At 44.8% G+C, this 20056-nt stretch overlaps 1 protein-coding gene across 1 annotated transcript in view; it reads left to right on the forward strand.

Annotated features, from left to right (window-relative positions):
* PTCHD4 (patched domain containing 4) overlaps nt 1–20056 on the forward strand; it is an 82711-nt gene that overhangs the window by 42314 nt on the left and 20341 nt on the right. The window contains exon 2 of the mRNA XM_072143697.1: nt 6821–7301. Coding sequence (XP_071999798.1) covers nt 6821–7301 — 481 coding nt within the window. The remainder of the gene's footprint in view (nt 1–6820; nt 7302–20056) is intronic.

Here is a 20056-nt window from a genome sequence, read left to right on the forward strand (position 1 = left end):
CCTGCATTCCGCTAGTAACAATAAGGATCGGCCGTGGAAACGTATTGAAAGCGCTGAACCCTTGAGCATTGTGTTACATCCATTTGCTCTGTGTTGTATATTTATATTTCTGCCTCCCCGTGTAATGTTATTCTGTTTGTAATATAAATGTGACATCGATGCTTTGTACAGCCCCGAGTTGTATTCAATGGGAGGCGGCAAGCGGACAAATCTGCATAATAAATCTATGGAGCGGCTGGGCTGCGCAGTTTGGTATTTCGCAAAGTGGAAGATGAAGTTTTTTTAATGGGATTTTATATACACAGAAGAAAGGACGGCGCTGGGCTCAGCAGTCGTATCTCACTGAGCGTAGAGGGGCCGTCGAGTGCACTCAAGAAGATGGTTTGGAGGATTCTAATGATATTTTAACATATTTTTAGGCAAAAAAAATGAACATTTATAAGTCACAAGTAGAACATATGAACATATGACAAACCCCACAACCAAAAATGTAATTAGTATAGCGAAAAAACTGTCCAGCAACAGCCAGTATGGAATGAAAAATGTATTTCCTCTCTTTGTTTCTTTAGGTACAGTCATCAAGGAATAAATATTCATGGCACAATCCATGGATCGACGCGTTTCAGCCCGTACGGGCCTTAGTTATGACGCATACGGGCTGAAACGCGTTGATCCATGGATTGTGCCATGAATATTTATTCCATGATGCCTGTACCTTAAAGGGAACCTACCAAAACATATCTACCTATAAAGGTAGATCAGGTGGTAGGTACATCTATAGGACATGAGGATAGCCCTTTTAAGGGCTAATCCTCACGTCCCCACAATCTTTTGCTTACTTTTATTTGGCAAATCTGTAAATTTTCTAAAGCAGCTACTGGGACGTGGAGTAGCCGGAGCTGAGGCTACACGGTGCGGCTACTACACGCCCCAGTAGCCCCTTTGTTCCTCCAACCAAAAATCTTCGGCGCGCAGCTCCCCATACCTGCACGCCCTCGTCCGAGAAACCTGCCGCCTGTGCCTGTGCAGAACAGCAGGCCAACGGCTGCACAGTCACTGCTCCGAAGCCAGAGCCACTGCGCATGCACAGACGGCAGGGTTCTCGGGCGTATAGCTACGAGGAGCTGCACACGGAGATTTTTGGTAGGAGGAACAAAGGGGCTACTGGGGCGTGTAGTAGCCGCACCGTGTAGCCTCAGCTCCGGCTACTCCATGCTCAGTAGCCGCTTTAGAAAATGTACATATTTGCCAAATAAAAGTTAGCAAAAGATTGTGGGGACGTGAGGATTAGCCCTTAAAAGGCAATAGTTAAATGGGTGTAAGATGTGATCCAATTATGTGGCTGTATTGTAAACTGGAGTGTGATTGGAGAGTTGCTACCACCTGACCAGGGGGAGTACAAAAGCCCTGTGCAGGGGGAGCACATGGTCCAGTCCAGTCTGCAGTGTCTTTGAGCATATGGACAGAGTGAAGAGGGAGTCAGTGTACAGGACACCTTCAGTGCTACCATCGAACCCAATCCCAGGACCCAGAGTCAGGAGACTGTAACCCAGAGCTGCAGCTTTCACAGTTTGGACACAGCTCCATCTCCATTATCCCAGCCTGCATCTACTACCAGGCTGGTGCACTATTCCTGCGGACCCTCTCCACGACCACTCCAGTACCGGAATCTGCTGTTAGACCATTTAGGCCCATTGCCTGCTACCTGTTGTTCAATAAAGAACGTGGAGTTGATTTGTACAACGTTGCCATCGTCTGATACGGCTGTTACCACCACGGGCTTCCCCATCCATTACCCAGGGACCTGTCTTTCAGACACTCAGGAGTTGCCCCAGAGAGAACCAGTACATCAGCCTCTCCCTCCATATTTCTTGCACACACCATCTGCCGGAGACCTGCCAGGCTGTAGGACAGCCCTCCAACCCCCATACCAAACACCGTGACATCAGCGTGCCAGCCACTCCGGTATTCTGGGCCCCGGCTATCTATAGATAGATAGATAGATAGATAGATAGATAGATAATAGATAGATAGGAGATAGATAGATATGAGATAGATAGATTTGAGATAGATAGATGATAGATAGATAGATAGATAGATAGGTATGAGATAGATAGATATGAGATAGATAGATAGATAGATAGATAGATAGATAGATAGATAGATAGATAGATATTAGATAGATGATAGATATGAGATAGATAGATAGATAGGAGATAGATAGATAGGAGATAGATAGATATGAGATAGATAGATAGATAGATATGAGATATATAGATAGATAGATAGATAGATAGATAGATATGAGATAGATAGATAGATAGATATGAGATAGATATGAGATAGATAGATAGATAGATAGATAGATAGATAGATAGATATGAGATAGATGGATAGATAGATAGATAGATAGATATGAGATAGATAGATAGATAGATATGAGATAGATAGATAGATATGAGATAGATATGAGATAGATAGATAGATAGGAGATAGATAGATAGATAGGGGATGATAGATAGATAGATGATAGAGATAGATAGATAGATAGATAGATAGATAGGAGATAGATATGAGATAGATAGATAGATAGATAGATAGATAGATAGGAGATAGATATGAGATAGATAGATAGATAGATAGATAGATAGATAGATAGATAGATAGGAGATAGATATGAGATAGATAGATAGATAGCTATTATAGTCCTGGTTGCTGTAGGCTACACACATGACGCCGTGTTCCTCTCTGTATGTCTCGGTGATGTTTCCCTCCCGGTCCTGGCACCTTCTGTTCCCGGTGGGTATTTGGAAGCTATGTCTTATTTGTTATCTCCTGTAGACACGTGCATCTGACACACAAAATCCACATGCGGCACATAGTGACGGAGCCGCAGCCATTGTTTCCCCGATAATGAGGTTAGCGCTTCCTTCTCCGCTGAGACAATGACTCATTTTCTTTTGCTACTTGTTATAATAGAAAAAAAAACACATTTTCTGTGTCCTCTATGAGAATCATTGTATCCATGTGTGGGATGTAGTGGTGTCACCGCAGAGGTAGCAGAGCTGAGTGTGTGTGAGTATGAGCGCATTCTCAAGTCATAGGTGCCATCAGGTCCTTTAGTATTCACAGAAAACTGACATTGAATCTTGACAAGATTATTCCTAAACATCGGACACTGGATTCTGGAATTTTTTTTAAATTTCTTTACAGGCAGTCCCCGGGTTACATACAAGATAGGGTCTGCAGGTTTGTTCTTAAGTTGAGTTTGTATGTAAGTCGGAACTGTATATTTTATCATTGTAATCCCAGCCAGAACTTTTTTGGTCTCTGTGACAATTGGATTTTAAAAATGTTGGGTCGTCATAAGAATCAATATTAACACTAATGCTTCATTACAGACACCTGTGATAACTGTTACAGCTGATTATTGTAGCCTAGGACTAAAGTACAATAAATTACTAATATCCAGAGGTCCGTTTGTAACTAGGGGTCGTATGTAAGTCGAGTGTTCTTAAGTAGGGGACCGCCTGTATTGTGATTGGTATGTAATATAGATAGTTCCGCAGATATATGCAGTATTTCCGACACATGTTGTTGTGCCCTTAAAGGAACATTCCAGTTCACTATAAAAATTCACAAAAATATTGTATACATTTCATTGTAACAGGATCGGAGTATAAATAACTTTTTGATCACATAGATTTTTTTGGAGGAAAAGGTGAAGAAAGGGGGAATTCTGGTATCGTTTTTGTTATAATATTCCCCATGTGGGATAAAGAATATATAGAGGTCACAATGAGAATGTTTATTCTTTTGTTGTTGTTTTCATGGTGATAAAAATTGTGTATTTTCAAGTGTGAATTAATAATTAGATATTAAATAAATAAATAAATAAATGTGTGTAAATCAGTTAAAGGACATTTACCACCAGGATGAAGGATTGTAAACCAAGTACACTGATATACTGGTGTGTGTCCTCTCTGGCAGGATCTGCTCTTCTTTTAGCTTCTAATGCTTCTAGTTTTTACACAAAAAAAGGCTTTTGAAATTATGCAAATGAGCCTGAGGGGCTTTGGGCTCCATAGGAGTTAAAATAGTGTATATAGGGTCAGATGTATCACTTTTCTGCGCTTATGTGTAGTTGTTGCGCCTGTATTCTGGTGCACTGTTGGGCCAGAATTATCACAAACTACAACCATCTGTGATGAGTTGAGTTCCTGCCTCTTATTAATCACTTTACTTTAGGCGCAGTTTAGGCGCAATGTTAGATTGGGGCACTTACATGTGATCCCCCTACAAGCTCCTCTCTGCTTCTCTCCTGCACCCCAGCATGAGAATGACCCTCACAGCAGCACCCAGGTGTGTGACACCCTGCACCCAGTGATCTCCTCAACAGGGGCTTTCCCCAGTGCTGATCTCCTGCTGCCCCCCTGTAATTCTGGCCAGTATCCTCCTCAGACACCAGTGTGGTCATCCTGCTACACGGGGGAGACTTCTCTGTAGTAGCTGCAAAATCCTACAAACTTCTCTTCTCTCCTGCTACACAGGGTACACTTCTCTGTCCTATCTGCAATATCCTACTCACTTCTCTTCTCTCCTGCTACACGGGGGACACTTCTCTGTACTATCTGCAATATCCTACTCACTTCTCTTCTCTCCTGCTACAGGGGACACTTCTCTGTACTATCTGCAATATCCTACTCACTTCTCTTCTATCCTGCTACACGGGGGACACTTCTCTGTACTATCTGCAATATCCTACTCACTTCTCTTCTCTCCTGCTACACGGGACACTTCTCTATACTATCTGCAATATCTTACTCACTTCTCTTCTCTCCTGCTACACAGGGGACACTTCTCTGTACTATCTGCAATATCCTACTCACTTCTCTTCTATCCTGCTACACGGGGGACACTTCTCTGTCCTATCTGCAATATCCTACTCACTTCTCTTCTCTCCTCCTACATGGGACACTTCTCTTTACTATCAGCAATATCCTACTCACTTTTCTTCTCTCCTGCTACATGGGGGACACTTCTCTGTACTATCTGCAATATCCTACTCACTTTTCTTCTCTCCTGCTGCATGGGGGACACTTCTCTGTACTATCTGCAATATCTTACTCACTTCTCTTCTCTCCTGCTACACAGGGGACACTTCTCTGTACTATCTGCAATATCCTACTCACTTCTCTTCTATCCTGCTACAGGGGACACTTCTCTGTACTATCTGCAATATCCTACTCACTTCTCTTCTCTCCTGCTACACGGGACACTTCTCTATACTATCTGCAATATCTTACTCACTTCTCTTCTCTCCTGCTACACAGGGGACACTTCTCTGTACTATCTGCAATATCCTACTCACTTCTCTTCTCTCCTGCTACACGGGGGACACTTCTCTGTCCTATCTGCAATATCCTACTCACTTCTCTTCTCTCCTCCTACATGGGGACACTTCTCTGTACTATCTGCAATATCCTACTCACTTCTCTTCTCTCCTGCTACACAGGGGACACTTCTCTGTACTAACTGCAAAATCCTACTCACTTATCTTCTCTCCTGCTACACAGGGGACACTTCTCTGTACTAACTGCAAAATCCTACTCACTTCTCTTCTCTCCTGCTACACAGGGGACACTTCTCTGTACTAACTGCAAAATCCTACTCACTTATCTTCTCTCCTGCTACACAGGGGACACTTCTCTGTACTAACTGCAAAATCCTACTCACTTCTCTTCTCTCCTGCTACACGGGGGACACTTCTCTGTACTATCTGCAATATCCTACTCACTTCTCTTCTCTCCTGCTACAGGGGACACTTCTCTGTACTATCTGCAATATCCTACTCACTTCTCTTCTATCCTGCTACAGGGGACACTTCTCTGTACTATCTGCAATATCCTACTCACTTCTCTTCTATCCTGCAACACAGGATACTTCTCTGTACTATCTGCAATATCCTACTCACTTCTCTTCTCTCCTGCTACACAGGGGACACTTCTCTGTACTATCTGCAATATCCTACTCACTTCTCTTCTCTCCTGCTACAGGGGGAAACTTCTCTGTCCTATCTGCAATATCCTACTCACTTCTCTTCTATCCTGCTACACGGGACACTTCTCTGTACTATCTGCATTATCCTACTCACTTCTCTTCTCTCTTGCTACACGGGGACACTTCTCTGTACTATCTGCAATATCCTACTCACCTCTCTCCTCTCCTGCTCTGAGCTGAGGCTTTTGCACATTGCTTTGTAAATAGAAGCTCATGAACTGTAAACAGAGGCTGCAGGTAGTGTCTGTAGTGTCTGCTGAGCTCTGCTGCTGGGGATAAGCTGCTCTGCACGTGAGCTCAGTGTTGGGGAACATTTATCACACTGTGCTGCTTCTCAGGTTACGTCATCTTCAGGCTGGAGTGTTTTTGTGCCCGTTTTTGCACCTGAATGAAAAGTTGCAAATGATGAATATTATTAGGTGCAGCAAAACATCTGGGATGGTAGGATAAATGAGGGAAACATGGTTATTTTTACTGTGCAGCTAGTTTGGTGTTTAGTCTCAAAATGGGCACAACAGTCCGACACTATGAAAAGGCGCAAAAACAACAGAAAAAACGAGTAATACATCTGGCCCATAGTGTGTAATGGCCACCTAGAGGGAGCCCATCCTCTACACGCTACCTATATGATCCATACACTATGTATTTAGTAAAACAAGAAATAAATGGAAGAATTTAATAAATATTAGCACCCGTAGTGTGTTATTGGATTTGTTGGGCATTTTTTTTACATGCCGTTGATTATCTTGTGTTTTTGCAGAATGGAAGACAGAGTTTCATCGGACACCAGTTGGGAGGTGTTGCAGAAGTCCCGAACAGCAAAGATCAACGGGTCAAGACTGCAAGAGCCATTCAAATGACCTACTACCTCCAGAATTATGGCTCCGCTACCCAAGACCACATCAACGAGCAATGGGAAACCGAATTTTGCACACTCATTCACCAGCTGCAGGAGGAGCATCCAGATATCCAGATGTTCTCACTGACGTCCTTCAGCTTGCTCAAAGACTTTCAGAAAACCATAGAGTTGTCTAGAAGTAAGATTGTGGTGAGTCTTATGCTGGTCCTCCTGGCTGCCACTCTCTCCAGCTCGATGAAGGACTGTCTACGTAGCAAGCCTTTCTTGGGTCTACTGGGAGTACTCACTATTTGTATCTCCAGTGTCACCGCGGCAGGGATATTTTTCGTAACGGGTGGAAGATATAACTCGACTCTGCTGGGCATACCATTCTTTGCTATGGGTAAGGATTCATTTTACATATATGATTACATATTAGAACTGTGACTGGCTATAGTATGAGGACATCCTCGTAGGTGAGGCCAACTAAAATATAGTAAATGGGGGTTGTAAAATCGAAGGCAGTGTTCAGACCTCTTCCTGAATCTGGGATGGATCAGTGTTCTTGGATTATGTTGGGTCCATCATATGTTGGTCCTCCTGGCTGCCACTCTCTCCAGCTCGATGAAGGACTGTCTACGTGGTAAGCCTTTTTTGGGTCTACTGGGAGTACTCACTATTTGTATCTCCAGTATCGGCTGTTACAATGTGCATGGGGATCAAAAGGGATCCATTATTGTGTCCACCATTTTGACAGCAGGAAAAGTGATGCCTCCTAAGAAACTCTTGCTTTCAGAAGAGAAGGAAAACCGTAGACATCTCACTTAATGTACAGCTTTATATAGTTTCAGACATTCTTAAAGGGATTTTTAAAGCACAGAGGAAAAACTCTTGGAGGCCGGGCTCGGGTAAATGAAACTAGTTCCCGACTGGATGTGCCAAGGGACCGGTCAACCGATTGCAGAACCCATTGATTGGCAGCATCGGTTATGGAAGCTTTGGCACTTCTGGTCTGGTCGGGACTAGAGATGAGTGGTCCAAATATTCAGGTTTCAGTTCATTGTTCGGGATCGGCCACCTGACCTAGAACTCAGGTTACCCCTGGCCAATCATTGACATGGCTATTTGTTAGCGGAGTCCATTTGCCAGATTAGGTGTTCGTCCACCAACCCAAACCCAAGCACCGGACCCTGAACTTGAACTTTGGGTCCGCTCATCTCTAGATGGGACCATAAAGGGAGGGAACAGGGAGCTGGAGAAGGGTGAGTCTTTTAATTTTACTACGGACCTGGTTGGAGAAAAAAAGTTCAAAATGTTTTGTAGATTAAAAATATAATTTAGGATCATATGGAATATATTATTTAACTTTTCTTTAGATCTGAAGGTCTGTGGATTATCATGGATCTGGCTATCAAAATCTTTGATGAAACACATATATAGCTGGATGAAATCAAGGCTGGTCATACATACTGTATCCACTACAGCGGCCACTGCTGGGTTAATGTGGTATTACATTCTGGCCATTCATATAACACTTGGACAGACAGGGTTTATGATCACTCTTACTTAGAGATACTTACGCAGCCATCCATATTGGATAATGGGATTGTTTAATGAGACATCCCCTTTAATATTCATATTCCGCTAGTAGAGTTTCTTTAGCTATGACCTTAGTAAGTTCATCTGTTCTATTTAGTCACATTAACATTCAGTCTACGAGGCTCCTCAAGAAGATCGTGTACAAAAATCCGTCTATTTATGCAGAACGTCTTCACTGGCATTAACAAGATGAACCGTCCTCCTTAAAACTGAAGAAATCTTGCGCATACACTTAAGAAAACCTCTATTTTTCTGCAATGACCCATCCAAAATTAAAAAATGTAGCTTCTTGGTTTTATTGAAAACAACCTACCGTTTTGTGTATTCAGCACCTGTGCAGATCTATGTTTCTCCTTGGTGAATACTGTGCTTAAGTTTGTCTCATCTACCCCATACTGCTTGCTAACCCATTAATTGTACATAAACATGAAGTAGGGGACTACTAGAAGGATGTGTAGATTGCTGGATCAGACAACACAAGACTTGTAGTCTGTTACCTTGGAGACACATTGGTCTCCCTAGAAGCTATAAACATAAACTCTAGAGAATTTCAATAAAGAGTGATTGCAAAGTTCAACTATACAGTATATTGATGAATCTACCAAAAATAAGTAAAACAAGCCATATAAACAGCTTTTTAAAGGGAACCTATCAGCTGTTCTATCTCATTAAAACCCTTAAAGGGAACCTATCAGCTATTCTCTCTCACTAATTCTGACAACACTACCTTTAAGAGCAGCTCACAAAAAGGTACCTCTCACATCTTCCATATCCCTGCTCTTTGTAAAGAAAAGTAAAGCAATGCTGTGATTGGTAGTTTGCTTTAGCTTCTGCCTGTGAGAGACACAGATAAGGCAGCAGCTACATTAAGTACACCTATTCCCTTCCCCTCTGTACAGAAGCTGGGTCCTATAACTGCAGGCAGCTGAATCTCTGCTCCTCTCACGAGCTGCCGTACAGTTCTGTGACAAGGAGGAGGACTTAGCTGAGGGGAGAGGTGGCAAGTGACCTATGGGAAGGGAACTATAGAGATCAGGCACAGCTCTGTCTGAGGGATCATCATATGGGCTGTCAATCAAGGACTGGGAGGTGTGGCTGTGCAGGAAACTCATGAACAAGCTTGATTCAGCTTCAGGGAAGACGCTGATGGGACTCACTTTGCACTTATGAAAATATATTAAGTTTGGAGAATTAATCTGACTTCCAGGTTCCATTGAAAGGATTTTTCAGGAATCCTGGAAACCTCCATAGGGGGCCAGGAAATGGGTAACAAACAAAACCAGCGTCGTGCTCCCGCTTCCAGCAGTGCGGCACTTCTGCAGTGACAACTCGGCCACAAGTGCTGCGTATTAGACAATTATTGGCCTCAGCGGCACCTATGACGTCGCTTGTGTCTTAGAGGAAGTGAAGTTTTCCTTAATGTGCCTGTATGAGGGTGTCTTTTTTGTGGGTGCAGTTGTATTTTTTTAGTGGAACCCCTTTTGGTGCGCATAATTCCTGTAAAACATGTTTATTTCACTATCCATTAAAATAAGATGCTCTCTTGACACTACAGGGCAGTCATTTAATAATTTTACAAATATTCAGGGAGAAAACTAAATATAATAAAATTTTAAGAACCTTGAAATATAAATGCTTTTTCCACAGTCCTGCAGCTACTATCACTTACACATAAAGGTATAATAAGGCAGATCTCTAGGGGCAAAACTTGAGACCGGCTGCAGAGAACATAGAGCACAGCAGTGTGAGGATTTCTCATTGCACATGGAGAAACCACAATCCTGGAATATTAATCCATATTTCGCAGTCCTGCTGCTACTAATAAACACAAAGGTGTAATTACACAGATCTCCAGCAACAATACATAACATTGGCTGCAGTGAGCATGGAGCACAGCAGTGTGAGGACACATCTCATTGCATGGGGAGAAGCTACAATCCTGGAATATTAATCCATATTTCGCAGTCCTGCTGCTAATAACAAACACAAAGGTGTAATTACACAGATCTCCAGCAACAATACATAACATTGGCTGCAGTGAGCATGGAGCACAGCAGTGTGAGGACACATCTCATTGCATGTGGAGAAGCTACAATCCTGGAATACATTCATATTTCGCAGTCCTGCTGCTACTAACAAACACAAAGATATAATTACACAGATCTCCAGCAACAATACATAACATTGGCTGCAGTGAGCATGGAGCACCACAGTGTGAGGACACATCTCATTGCATGTGGAGAAGCTACAATCCTGGAATATTAATCCATATTTCGCAGTCCTGCTGCTACTAACACACACACAAATCTAGAATTGCATAGATCTCCAGGGACCTCATCTGATACTGTCTGCAGTACCACTAAGTCAAACTTGCTCAAAGTTTCCTTTAAGTCTATTGTAGGAGCATAAAATAACAGTAAAATAATATAAAACAGAATCGGCAATAATAATACATGACATTTTTCTATGATCCCATTAGGACAGAATGTTAATTTCTCCGCACAGACGTCTATTCAAAGCGGCGGATACATATTTATTTCAACAAACCGTTTTACGATAAAGTTTTTTCTCGCTCAGGGCAAAAAATAAAAATCCTGTAGTAATTGATGCTGCGATTATGACACAAGACGGATTGCGGAATCAATGGAAAAATAGTGTTTTTAGCGAGAAGGAGGACGGAGGGAATACTAAAAGGTTTTCTATAATTTTCTACTTGGCTGAATCTCTCCGGATCCCTCTGGTGATATAATAAAGACACAGAGGGATAAAAAAAATACTTTTACCATTCGGAGTAAATAGAAGTTACATCCACAAAAGTATAAATTGCATTTTAAACCTGCGGGAGGTTTGTGGTTATGGGCGAAGTAAATGCACCGAGGTGAAGAGGCGGCACATGCGACAGAGGAAACATAGCATTCGCTGACCTGCTGACAATGGTGGATAGAACAGCAGGACATCGGACTGAAACCGGGGTCCAGGACTTAACTGCTTCTCCTGACCGTAACATTTCAGAAATCTACACAGATTTTTCGTAGCTTCTATTCAGTTAACTCATATACAGCCGACCCGAGCAATGGCAGATCTTCATATAGCCAGTATGTGGGTGTGGGCCCCTAAGGGAGCCAAAGGCCCCGGGCACCAGCCCATACCAGGGCCCTATAAGAAGATCCGCCATCAGTCTTTAAAAAAAAAAAACCTCTATACTCACCTTCTGCTTTTTCTCCCAATCCCTGCAACTCTGTCTTCTCCTCTGACTCCTTCTTCTCCTTTCAACCCAGACGCGCACACTATGACGCGGCACTGTTCCGGACACGTGACGCCGTAGTGTGTGCACGCGCCACGCGGGCCGGAAGGTGAAGACAGAGCTGCCAGGAGAAGATGCAGCTGCGAGGCTTGGGGACAAGAAGCCAAAGGTAAGTATAGAGTTTTTTTTTTTTTAAAGAGGACCCTGCTGTGGACATTTCATTAATAGTAGAGGGGGGCAGGGGCTGTGGACATTCTGTAAAGGGGGGTATCGGATGTGGACATGTCTTTAAAGGGGGCATCTCATGTGGACATTTCTTTAAAGGGGGCATCTCATGTGGACATTTCTTTTAAAGGGGGCATCTGCTGTGGACATTTCTGTAAAGGGGCATCTACTGTGGGCATAACATTAAAACGGGCATCTGCTGTGGACATTACATTAATGGGGGAATCTGCTGTGGTCATTTCTTTAAAGGGGGCTCTGCTGTGGACATTACATTAATGGGGGAATCTGCTGTGGTCATTTCTTTAAAGGGGGCTCTGCTGTGGACATTACAATAAAGGGGTTTCTGCTGTGGACATTACATTAAAGGGGGCTCTGCTGAGGATATTTTATTAAATGGGGGCTCTGCTGTGGACATTACATTAAAGGGGGGGGCTCTGCTTTGGACATTTTATTTAAGGTGAGCTCTGCTGTTGACATTTCATTAAAGGGAGGATTTGCTGTGGATATTTCTGTAAAGAGGGGCTCTGCTGTGGACATTTCATTAAAGAGGAGGCACTGCTGTGGACAGTTAATTAAAGAGGGGGCTCTGCTGTGGACAGTTCATTAAAGAGGGGGCGCTGCTGTGGACATCTCATTAATGAGGTGTGGCTGCTGCTGGACATGTTATTAGAGTAGCAGCTGCATTTCCTACCCTAGGGCTTATACTCAAGTCGATAACTTTTGCCATTTTTATTTTTCTGTGGTAAAACTAGAAGCCTCGGCTTATACACAAGGATTTACAGTATGAGGGGAGATCAGCAGCAGAGCACAGAGGCCGGGCCTGGGGCAACATCCACATCTTCTACACTGTCTGGGAGATCTGGTCTAGGCGGTCGTCGTGGTGGAGGGCGACTCCATCGTGTCATGGTGTTTGCACAGGCCTCTGGCCATACTGCTGGGAAGCCAAGAGAGCCGGGAAAAGAAGTCACCAGAGCCATGGGGAGAAGAGGAGCTGTGGGGAGCGCCGGAGGTAAGTACTAAGCACAAAATGTCCTGAAAAAATTAGAAAAAATTATACTCAAGTATATACAGTACTCTATATAAATTCAATTAGCTGCTCCTCGGGGGTGTGGTTCTAGGTTGTGAGTTATAGGTGCACATATGTCCTGTTGAATGAGGAGCCACCAAGGTAGATCTGCCACATAAGAAGATAATGGTATTATAGACAGTAGGTGCGGAGCTTTGATAAAGAGTTCATATTCGAGTCAAGGAGATCTAAGTTATGGCTCTGTCCCTTCTAGTGGTGGAGGCTTTCAGGGAAAATAGTTTCAAATTAATTAGGAAGATACTACTTACAGAATTTGGGACCTAATATATGCTGTGCCTCTTAGTGAAAGTTGGGGTCCAGTTTAAGTTTAGCTTTGGGGATTGACCAACAACTCAAAGTTTCTCATTCCCTAACAAGTATAGTCCCACCTAACAGTCAACTAGACTGTTTCAACCCACGTGCAATACCAAGCACAACCACTGTCAAATCTGCGGTGTTGTGCTTAGAGGCAATGGTGGTGTCAGATACAGGTACACCAAACTATTATATTGTAAAATTGGTCATTGATACAGGACCTTAGTCCTTGATATTCCCTTTTAAAACCTCCACAGTAACCATGCATGGCATCTATTGATATAGACCACACTCAACCACTTCTTCAATTGGATGTTATTAAAAAAAATGTTCATGTGTGAAGATAATTTCTCATAAATGTAGTCATGATAAAACGAGATAGCTTCCTTTGGATACGACCACCTCACATTTTGGGAGAGGTGGCCAGACATGTGCTATTGAGCCCTGCCTGGCTTCAGCGTTCATAACTACGGGGCGGCTGTGAGACTTCCAGACATTTCATATACAAAAACCTTTTGTTTCTTTGAGCAATCAGTCCAGCAGAGGGGGTCATATCCAAGGACATAGTCTTGTTTCTAAGGGACCATATGACTACATTTTCTCATTGAAGAAATGTATACATATGGCTGATCAATGAAACTGAATGTGAATGCCCAGACGAGAATACCCCTTTAATGTTACAAACATCTAATTGGTGGGGTTGCCAGTTGTTGGACCTCCACCGATAGGATACGGATGATCCTAAAGATAGTTCATCAATATTTTGGTCTTCAAAATCCCCTATAAATCACGTTGTCACCTAAGGATCTGCCTTGGCCATGTGGGTCCTCAGCTGAAAGCCATCCTTGGAGTATAAGAAGAGTCTTGAGTCATCTTCAGCAGATGAGTGATGAATTATCCCATAACCTTAGGGGTAACTGATTTTCTTCAATGTCTCCTCGATGTGCAATTGTCTTCTACTGGACATTTAGGTCTCGTCCCCTGGGAGGGTCTGGAAAGGAACAGTTCCCCCCCCCCCACCCTTGGGAAACATGTGACCTTTTCAAATATATGAATAACTCCCCTCACTCGGGATTGGCTGTAGAGGAGCAGGGGGCGTCGCTAAGCCCAGTGATGGGTGTTTTCATATATTTGAAAAGGTCACATGGAGAAGCAGTTTCACAAGGGTGGGGGTAACTGCTCCTTTCCAGCTCCTCCCATTGGGCAACTGCCTAGTCACACAGCAGATGCTAATGAAAGGTACAATATAACATATCTTTTTTTCTGTAAAACCAATTTTTAATACAAAAACACTTTGGCAGTGTATGTACTATGCTCTGTGGGGACTGGGGGAGTGCTAAAAATGGGTCTCCTGGTGGCAGGTTCCCTTTAAAATTGGGACCACTGAAGTACAATTTGGGGGCTCGGTCTGACCTTGATCGTATCTCATGATTGATTGGAGGACCTTGCTTCAATTCCACGTGGAGAAGTCTTTAGAAATCAGTTATCGGGTTTCTACTTCAGGCGTCCGGCATCTCCTGAAGATGTAAATCTTTCCTGGTGAGCACTTCTCTGTAATTGGCTTGGGGTTCTGCATCTGACTGGAGTATTGATAAGGCTTTCTCCGTGCAGATATACATTATGTAACTCCCGGCAGGGGAGGGGGGGGGGCAGAAATCTGCGTAAACTTCACTAATTAAAGCAGCTTTTCTTTTGGTGCGAAGCGAGAATAAAAATAAACTGCAACCGAAATTATATTTTACCAATAAAATGGAAGGAGATGGTGGATTCAAGGTTCATTAGTCTGAAGTTCAGAAAAGCTTTTCCGTGGTGCAGTGATGAATTACTAATCACTGAATTAAATTATTATTTTATTTATTTATGTAAATGAGACAAATGATCTTCATACAGTAAGAGAAAGTTAAGCTCTAGACTAGAACTATAAATCTCACTGAATAGAAGTGTGAGCCTGGATACACTTCTCTTTATATGGGATACTGAACTTTTATACCCCAGAGCTGCACTCACTATTCTGCTGCTGGTGCAGTCACTGTGTACATACAGGCATTACTTATCCCGTACTGATCCTGAGTTACATCCTGTATTATACTCCAGAGCTGCACTCACTATTCTGTTGGTGCAGTCACTGTGTACATACATGACATTACTTATCCTGTACTGATCCTGAGTTACATCCTGTATTATACTCCAGAGCTGCACTCACTATTCTGCTGCTGGTGCTGTCACTGTGTACATACATGACATTACTTATCCTGTACTGATCCTGAGTTACATCCTGTATTATACTCCAGAGCTGCACTCACTATTCTGCTGCTGGTGCAGTCACTGTGCACATACATGACATTACTTATCCTGTACTGATCCTGAGTTACATCCTGTAGATCTTTTATTTTATATAAAAGTAAAAAACATAACAATACAAACAAAACATAATATACACTATATACAATATCTTACCTGCTGGTCCAGCCACATTCACACCTAGTAAAAATAATAACTTACAATACACCGAAATGAACACCAATTACCACAACCCCCACCCAACACAAGCCACACCCGCAAATAAAACATAAATGACCATAAATATACATAAACCCACCCCACACCCTCTAATAACAAACCACCCCACACAGATCACATCCCACACCCGTTTTTTTTTTTTTTAAATATATAATAACAAATACACACAACACTACACTAAACTAAATCCCTCGCCCGCACCCTCCCCTTCCCCCCAGACACTGGTCTAACGTCCAAAGTTTGCGTTAAGTAGTCCAGACCAGTGCCCAGGGTCATAGAGTCCAAGGTCAGTTCGTAAATCCCACCACCATCACCCCCCTCCCAACCTAACACTAATCCCAAACCCCACTATATACAATATACACACTATATACAGTATTTACAACACAACATAAAGAAAACAGAATACAAATTAAATCTCAACAACATCAATCAAAACCACATAAAGCCCAGGTTCGGCGCCTGCAAGCCCCTACATCACTATAACCTCACAACACAAAACAAAAATCTACAGTGTCAGCATCAGCCCAACACCAGGAGAGGAGACGACAGACTAAGGGACACTAAAGGAGAACCCCATCCAAAGGAGAGAGGCCCTCCCCGTGCCCAGCCTCTCATACTCCAGAGAGCGCACCTTCACCAGGTCACCCACAATGTTCCTAACCACCTCATCCACCGGGAGGATTTTACGCTGCGTCGATACTAAACACCGTGCGTTCCACGTGTGGTACCTGACCACTAGGCTAACTAGGAATAACGTGCAGCGGTCCCGGCCACCCAGGCCTCTGAATGCTCCATAGGCCCACTCCGCATAGGAGAGACCGGCCAACCCGGGCCAATGGAGGGAAGCGCCCACCCGGTTGTACACCTCTGTGTATAAGGGACAATGAAGCAGGAAGTGGTCCATGCTCTCCAGCAGGCCACCGCACTCCTCCCGGGGACAACCCCTTTCCTCAGAGCTCCTACACTTCAGATTGTCCCTCACACACAGCTTTCCATGGAAGCAGCGCCAAGTCACATCCCAAAACTTCAAGGGGATCCTGATGGAATACAATAAACTCAAACCCACCCCCAGATCCCGACTTGGGCAATCCCTGAGGGCCAGAGGCTTCTGGAAATGGGTCAACAGAACCCTCTTGTCAAGGACTTTCCTCGACATGGTCCTGATCTCCCACATTCCCAGACCCCACCGGCGAATCACCTTCAGAACCGGGGTAGCGTAAGCCGGAAGATGCCCATGCGGTGTACGGAGATCCTTCACTTGTCCTCCTGTCTCCCATTCCTGGAAGAAAGGCCGAAACCATCCCCTGCAGGAGTATACCCACGGAGGAGCCCTCTCTTTCCAGAGGTTTGCTACATTGATCTTAAGAAAGGTATTCACTAGGAACACCACAGGGTTGACCATACACAACCCTCCTTGTCTCCTCGTGCGGTAAGTAACCTCCCTCTTGATTAGGTTCAGCCTATTCCCCCATAACAGCTGGAAGAACAGACTGTACACCCGAGTCCAGAGGGGTTCTGGCAACATGCACACACTGCCCAGATAAATCAGCAACGGGAGCAGGTAAGTTTTAATCAGGTTAACCCTTTCTTTGAGGGTCAAAGACCAACCCTTCCACTGGTCCACCTTCTGAGCGGCGATCTTAAGCCTGCCGTCCCAGTTTTGCATGGGGTAATCCCCCTGGCCAAATTCGATGCCGAGAACTTTGGCAGAATCCTGGAGCCCTTGAAGAGTGTCCGGGAGTTCAAAGCCTGGATCCCCCTCTCCCAGCCAGAGACTCTCACACTTATCCCGGTTGATCTTGGACCCAGAAGCCTCTGAGTAGCGGTCAACCTCTGACATCACCCATTGCGCCTCCCCTCCCGAGGACACGAAAACGGTGACATCATCGGCATACGCTACCACTCTAAGAGTGGCTTCCGGTGCTGCCCGATTCATCCCGACCCACGATCAACCCTCCTAAGGAATGGGTCAATCGTGAACACGTACAGTAGTGGGCTCAGAGGACAACCCTGGCGAACACCAGACCCGACCTCAAAAGAGCGGCCAATCCAACCGTTCACAAGTGGGAAACTCTCTGCCCCTGCATACAAAACTTTCAGCCTATTGACAAACCCACCAGGCAGGCCATACCTCAGAAGGAAAGACCAGAGGTACTCATAGTTAACCCGATCAAATGCTTTTGCCTGATCCAAGGACAGCAAGTACCCCTTCCAGTTACCAGCCCCGCCCTGCTCCACTGCCTCCCGGACACAAAGCACAGCACTAAATGTACTGGGGCCTGGAACAGAGCAGTGCTGGGTCCCCGAAAGGATCCGGGGCGCAAACTGCACCAGCCGATTAAACAGCACCTTTGCCAAAACCTTTCTGTCCGTATTGAGAAGCGCTATGGGGCGCCAGTTCTCAACACGAGATCGGTCCGTACCCTTTGACAGAATGATCAGGGCTGACCTCCTCATTGACTTCGGCAGAGCTCCCGAGGAAAGACACTCATTGAATACCTCAGTCAAGAGGGGAACCAAGGCGTCCTTAAAGGTCTTATAAAACTCAGATGTTAAGCCATCCGGACCTGGCAATTTCTTGAGGGCGAGCCCTTCAATTGCCAGGCTGACTTCCTCTTCCCTAATCATATCTGTCAAAACATCAAGAGAGGGGTCTACTCCTGGCTCAGGGACAGTTTCAGCCAGGAAAGCCAACATCACATCCCGATCTAGATCCTTCCTGCCCAAGAGGTGTAAGTAGAAGGATCTGACGACCTCCAGAATCCCTGATCTGGACCTTTTCAGGGATCCCGTACTGTCAACCAGTCCCATGACAACTTTACCATTCACTGACATCTTGCAGTTTCTGTAAGGGTCGGGCGAGCGGTATTTCCCGTAATCCCTCTCAAAAACCAAAAATGCGTGTCTATCGTACTGACACCTCTTCAGCGAGGATTTCACTCTGGAGATGTCCTCACGACTACCTCCAGTCGAGACGAGATGCTCGAGTTTCCTCCTCAGGCCCTGATACAGGCGGTACCTGTCCAGGCTCCTGAGGCTCGAGAGCTGGCGGAAGAATGTCACCACCCTTTTCTTGAGCATCTCCCACCACTCTGACTTACTGCTACAAAGGCCCAGCAATTGTACCTGGCTCTGAAGAAAGTCCTCAAAGGATTGTCTTACCTCTGCTTCTTCCAGGAGAGACGAATTGAGCTTCCAGTAGCCTCTTCCCATCCGGGGGGTCTCTGTAGCATTCAGAGAAAACAAAATTAAACAGTGGTCGGAGAACTCCACCTCAACAACAGAAACTGGTGAAGAAATGGCTTCCTCCTTTAAATAAAACCTGTCTATTCTAGACCTGCAGCTACCCCTATAATAGGTGAATCCCGCGTGGCCTGGGGTGTGCCGGATGTGGACATCCACCAGGCGAGCCTCACTAGCTATGCTATTAAGAGCGACGCTATCATAAGTCAGCTTGTCTCTGGAACCTCCCCTATCCTGGGACCTCGTGACAGCATTGAAGTCCCCTCCAGAGACCACCTGCCAACATGTAAAAAGGTAGGGCTTGATCCTCATAAAGAGACACTACCTGTCCCACTTGGACTGGGGACCATAGATGTTAATTAGGCGAAGTTCTTATCCCTTCATGAGGACATCCAGGATCAGGCATCTCCCCATTTCTAACTCAATAACTCGTCGGCATTCTACCGGTGCGGTAAAAAGGACAGCCACTCCGCTATACGGCTCGGCCGCAAGAGACCAATAGGAAGGCCCGTGTCTCCGTTCCCTCTTAGCTTTAAACACGGCCGCCAAATCTGGCAGCCTGGTCTCCTGCAAAAATAAAATGTCGGCTTCAACGGGCCGAGAAAATCAAAGGTCGCAAATCTAGCCGCATCAGACTTAATGCTGGCGACATTAATGAACGCCAGCGTCAACGGAGTGGGTGCCGCCATCATGAGTGATTGAGTTAGACGGCTTTCTTTTTACCCATCTTACCACCACCCTCGGGAAATGAACACCCCCTTTTTAGACATATTGTGGTGTCCATCTTCCTCATCTGCTTCAGGGGCAGATCCAGGACCTGCCTCCTCATCCTCGTCTCCAGACTCTGGGCCAGTCTCCCATCCGGAGGACCCTGACTCCCCAGGGGGAGACTCGGCACCCCCTGCAGGCCCCTCCGCCACCTCTGGCCCTTCAGCCTCAGCCC

This window comes from Engystomops pustulosus, chromosome 3 (assembly GCF_040894005.1).
Source record: "Engystomops pustulosus chromosome 3, aEngPut4.maternal, whole genome shotgun sequence".
Lineage (NCBI taxonomy): Eukaryota > Metazoa > Chordata > Amphibia > Anura > Leptodactylidae > Engystomops > Engystomops pustulosus.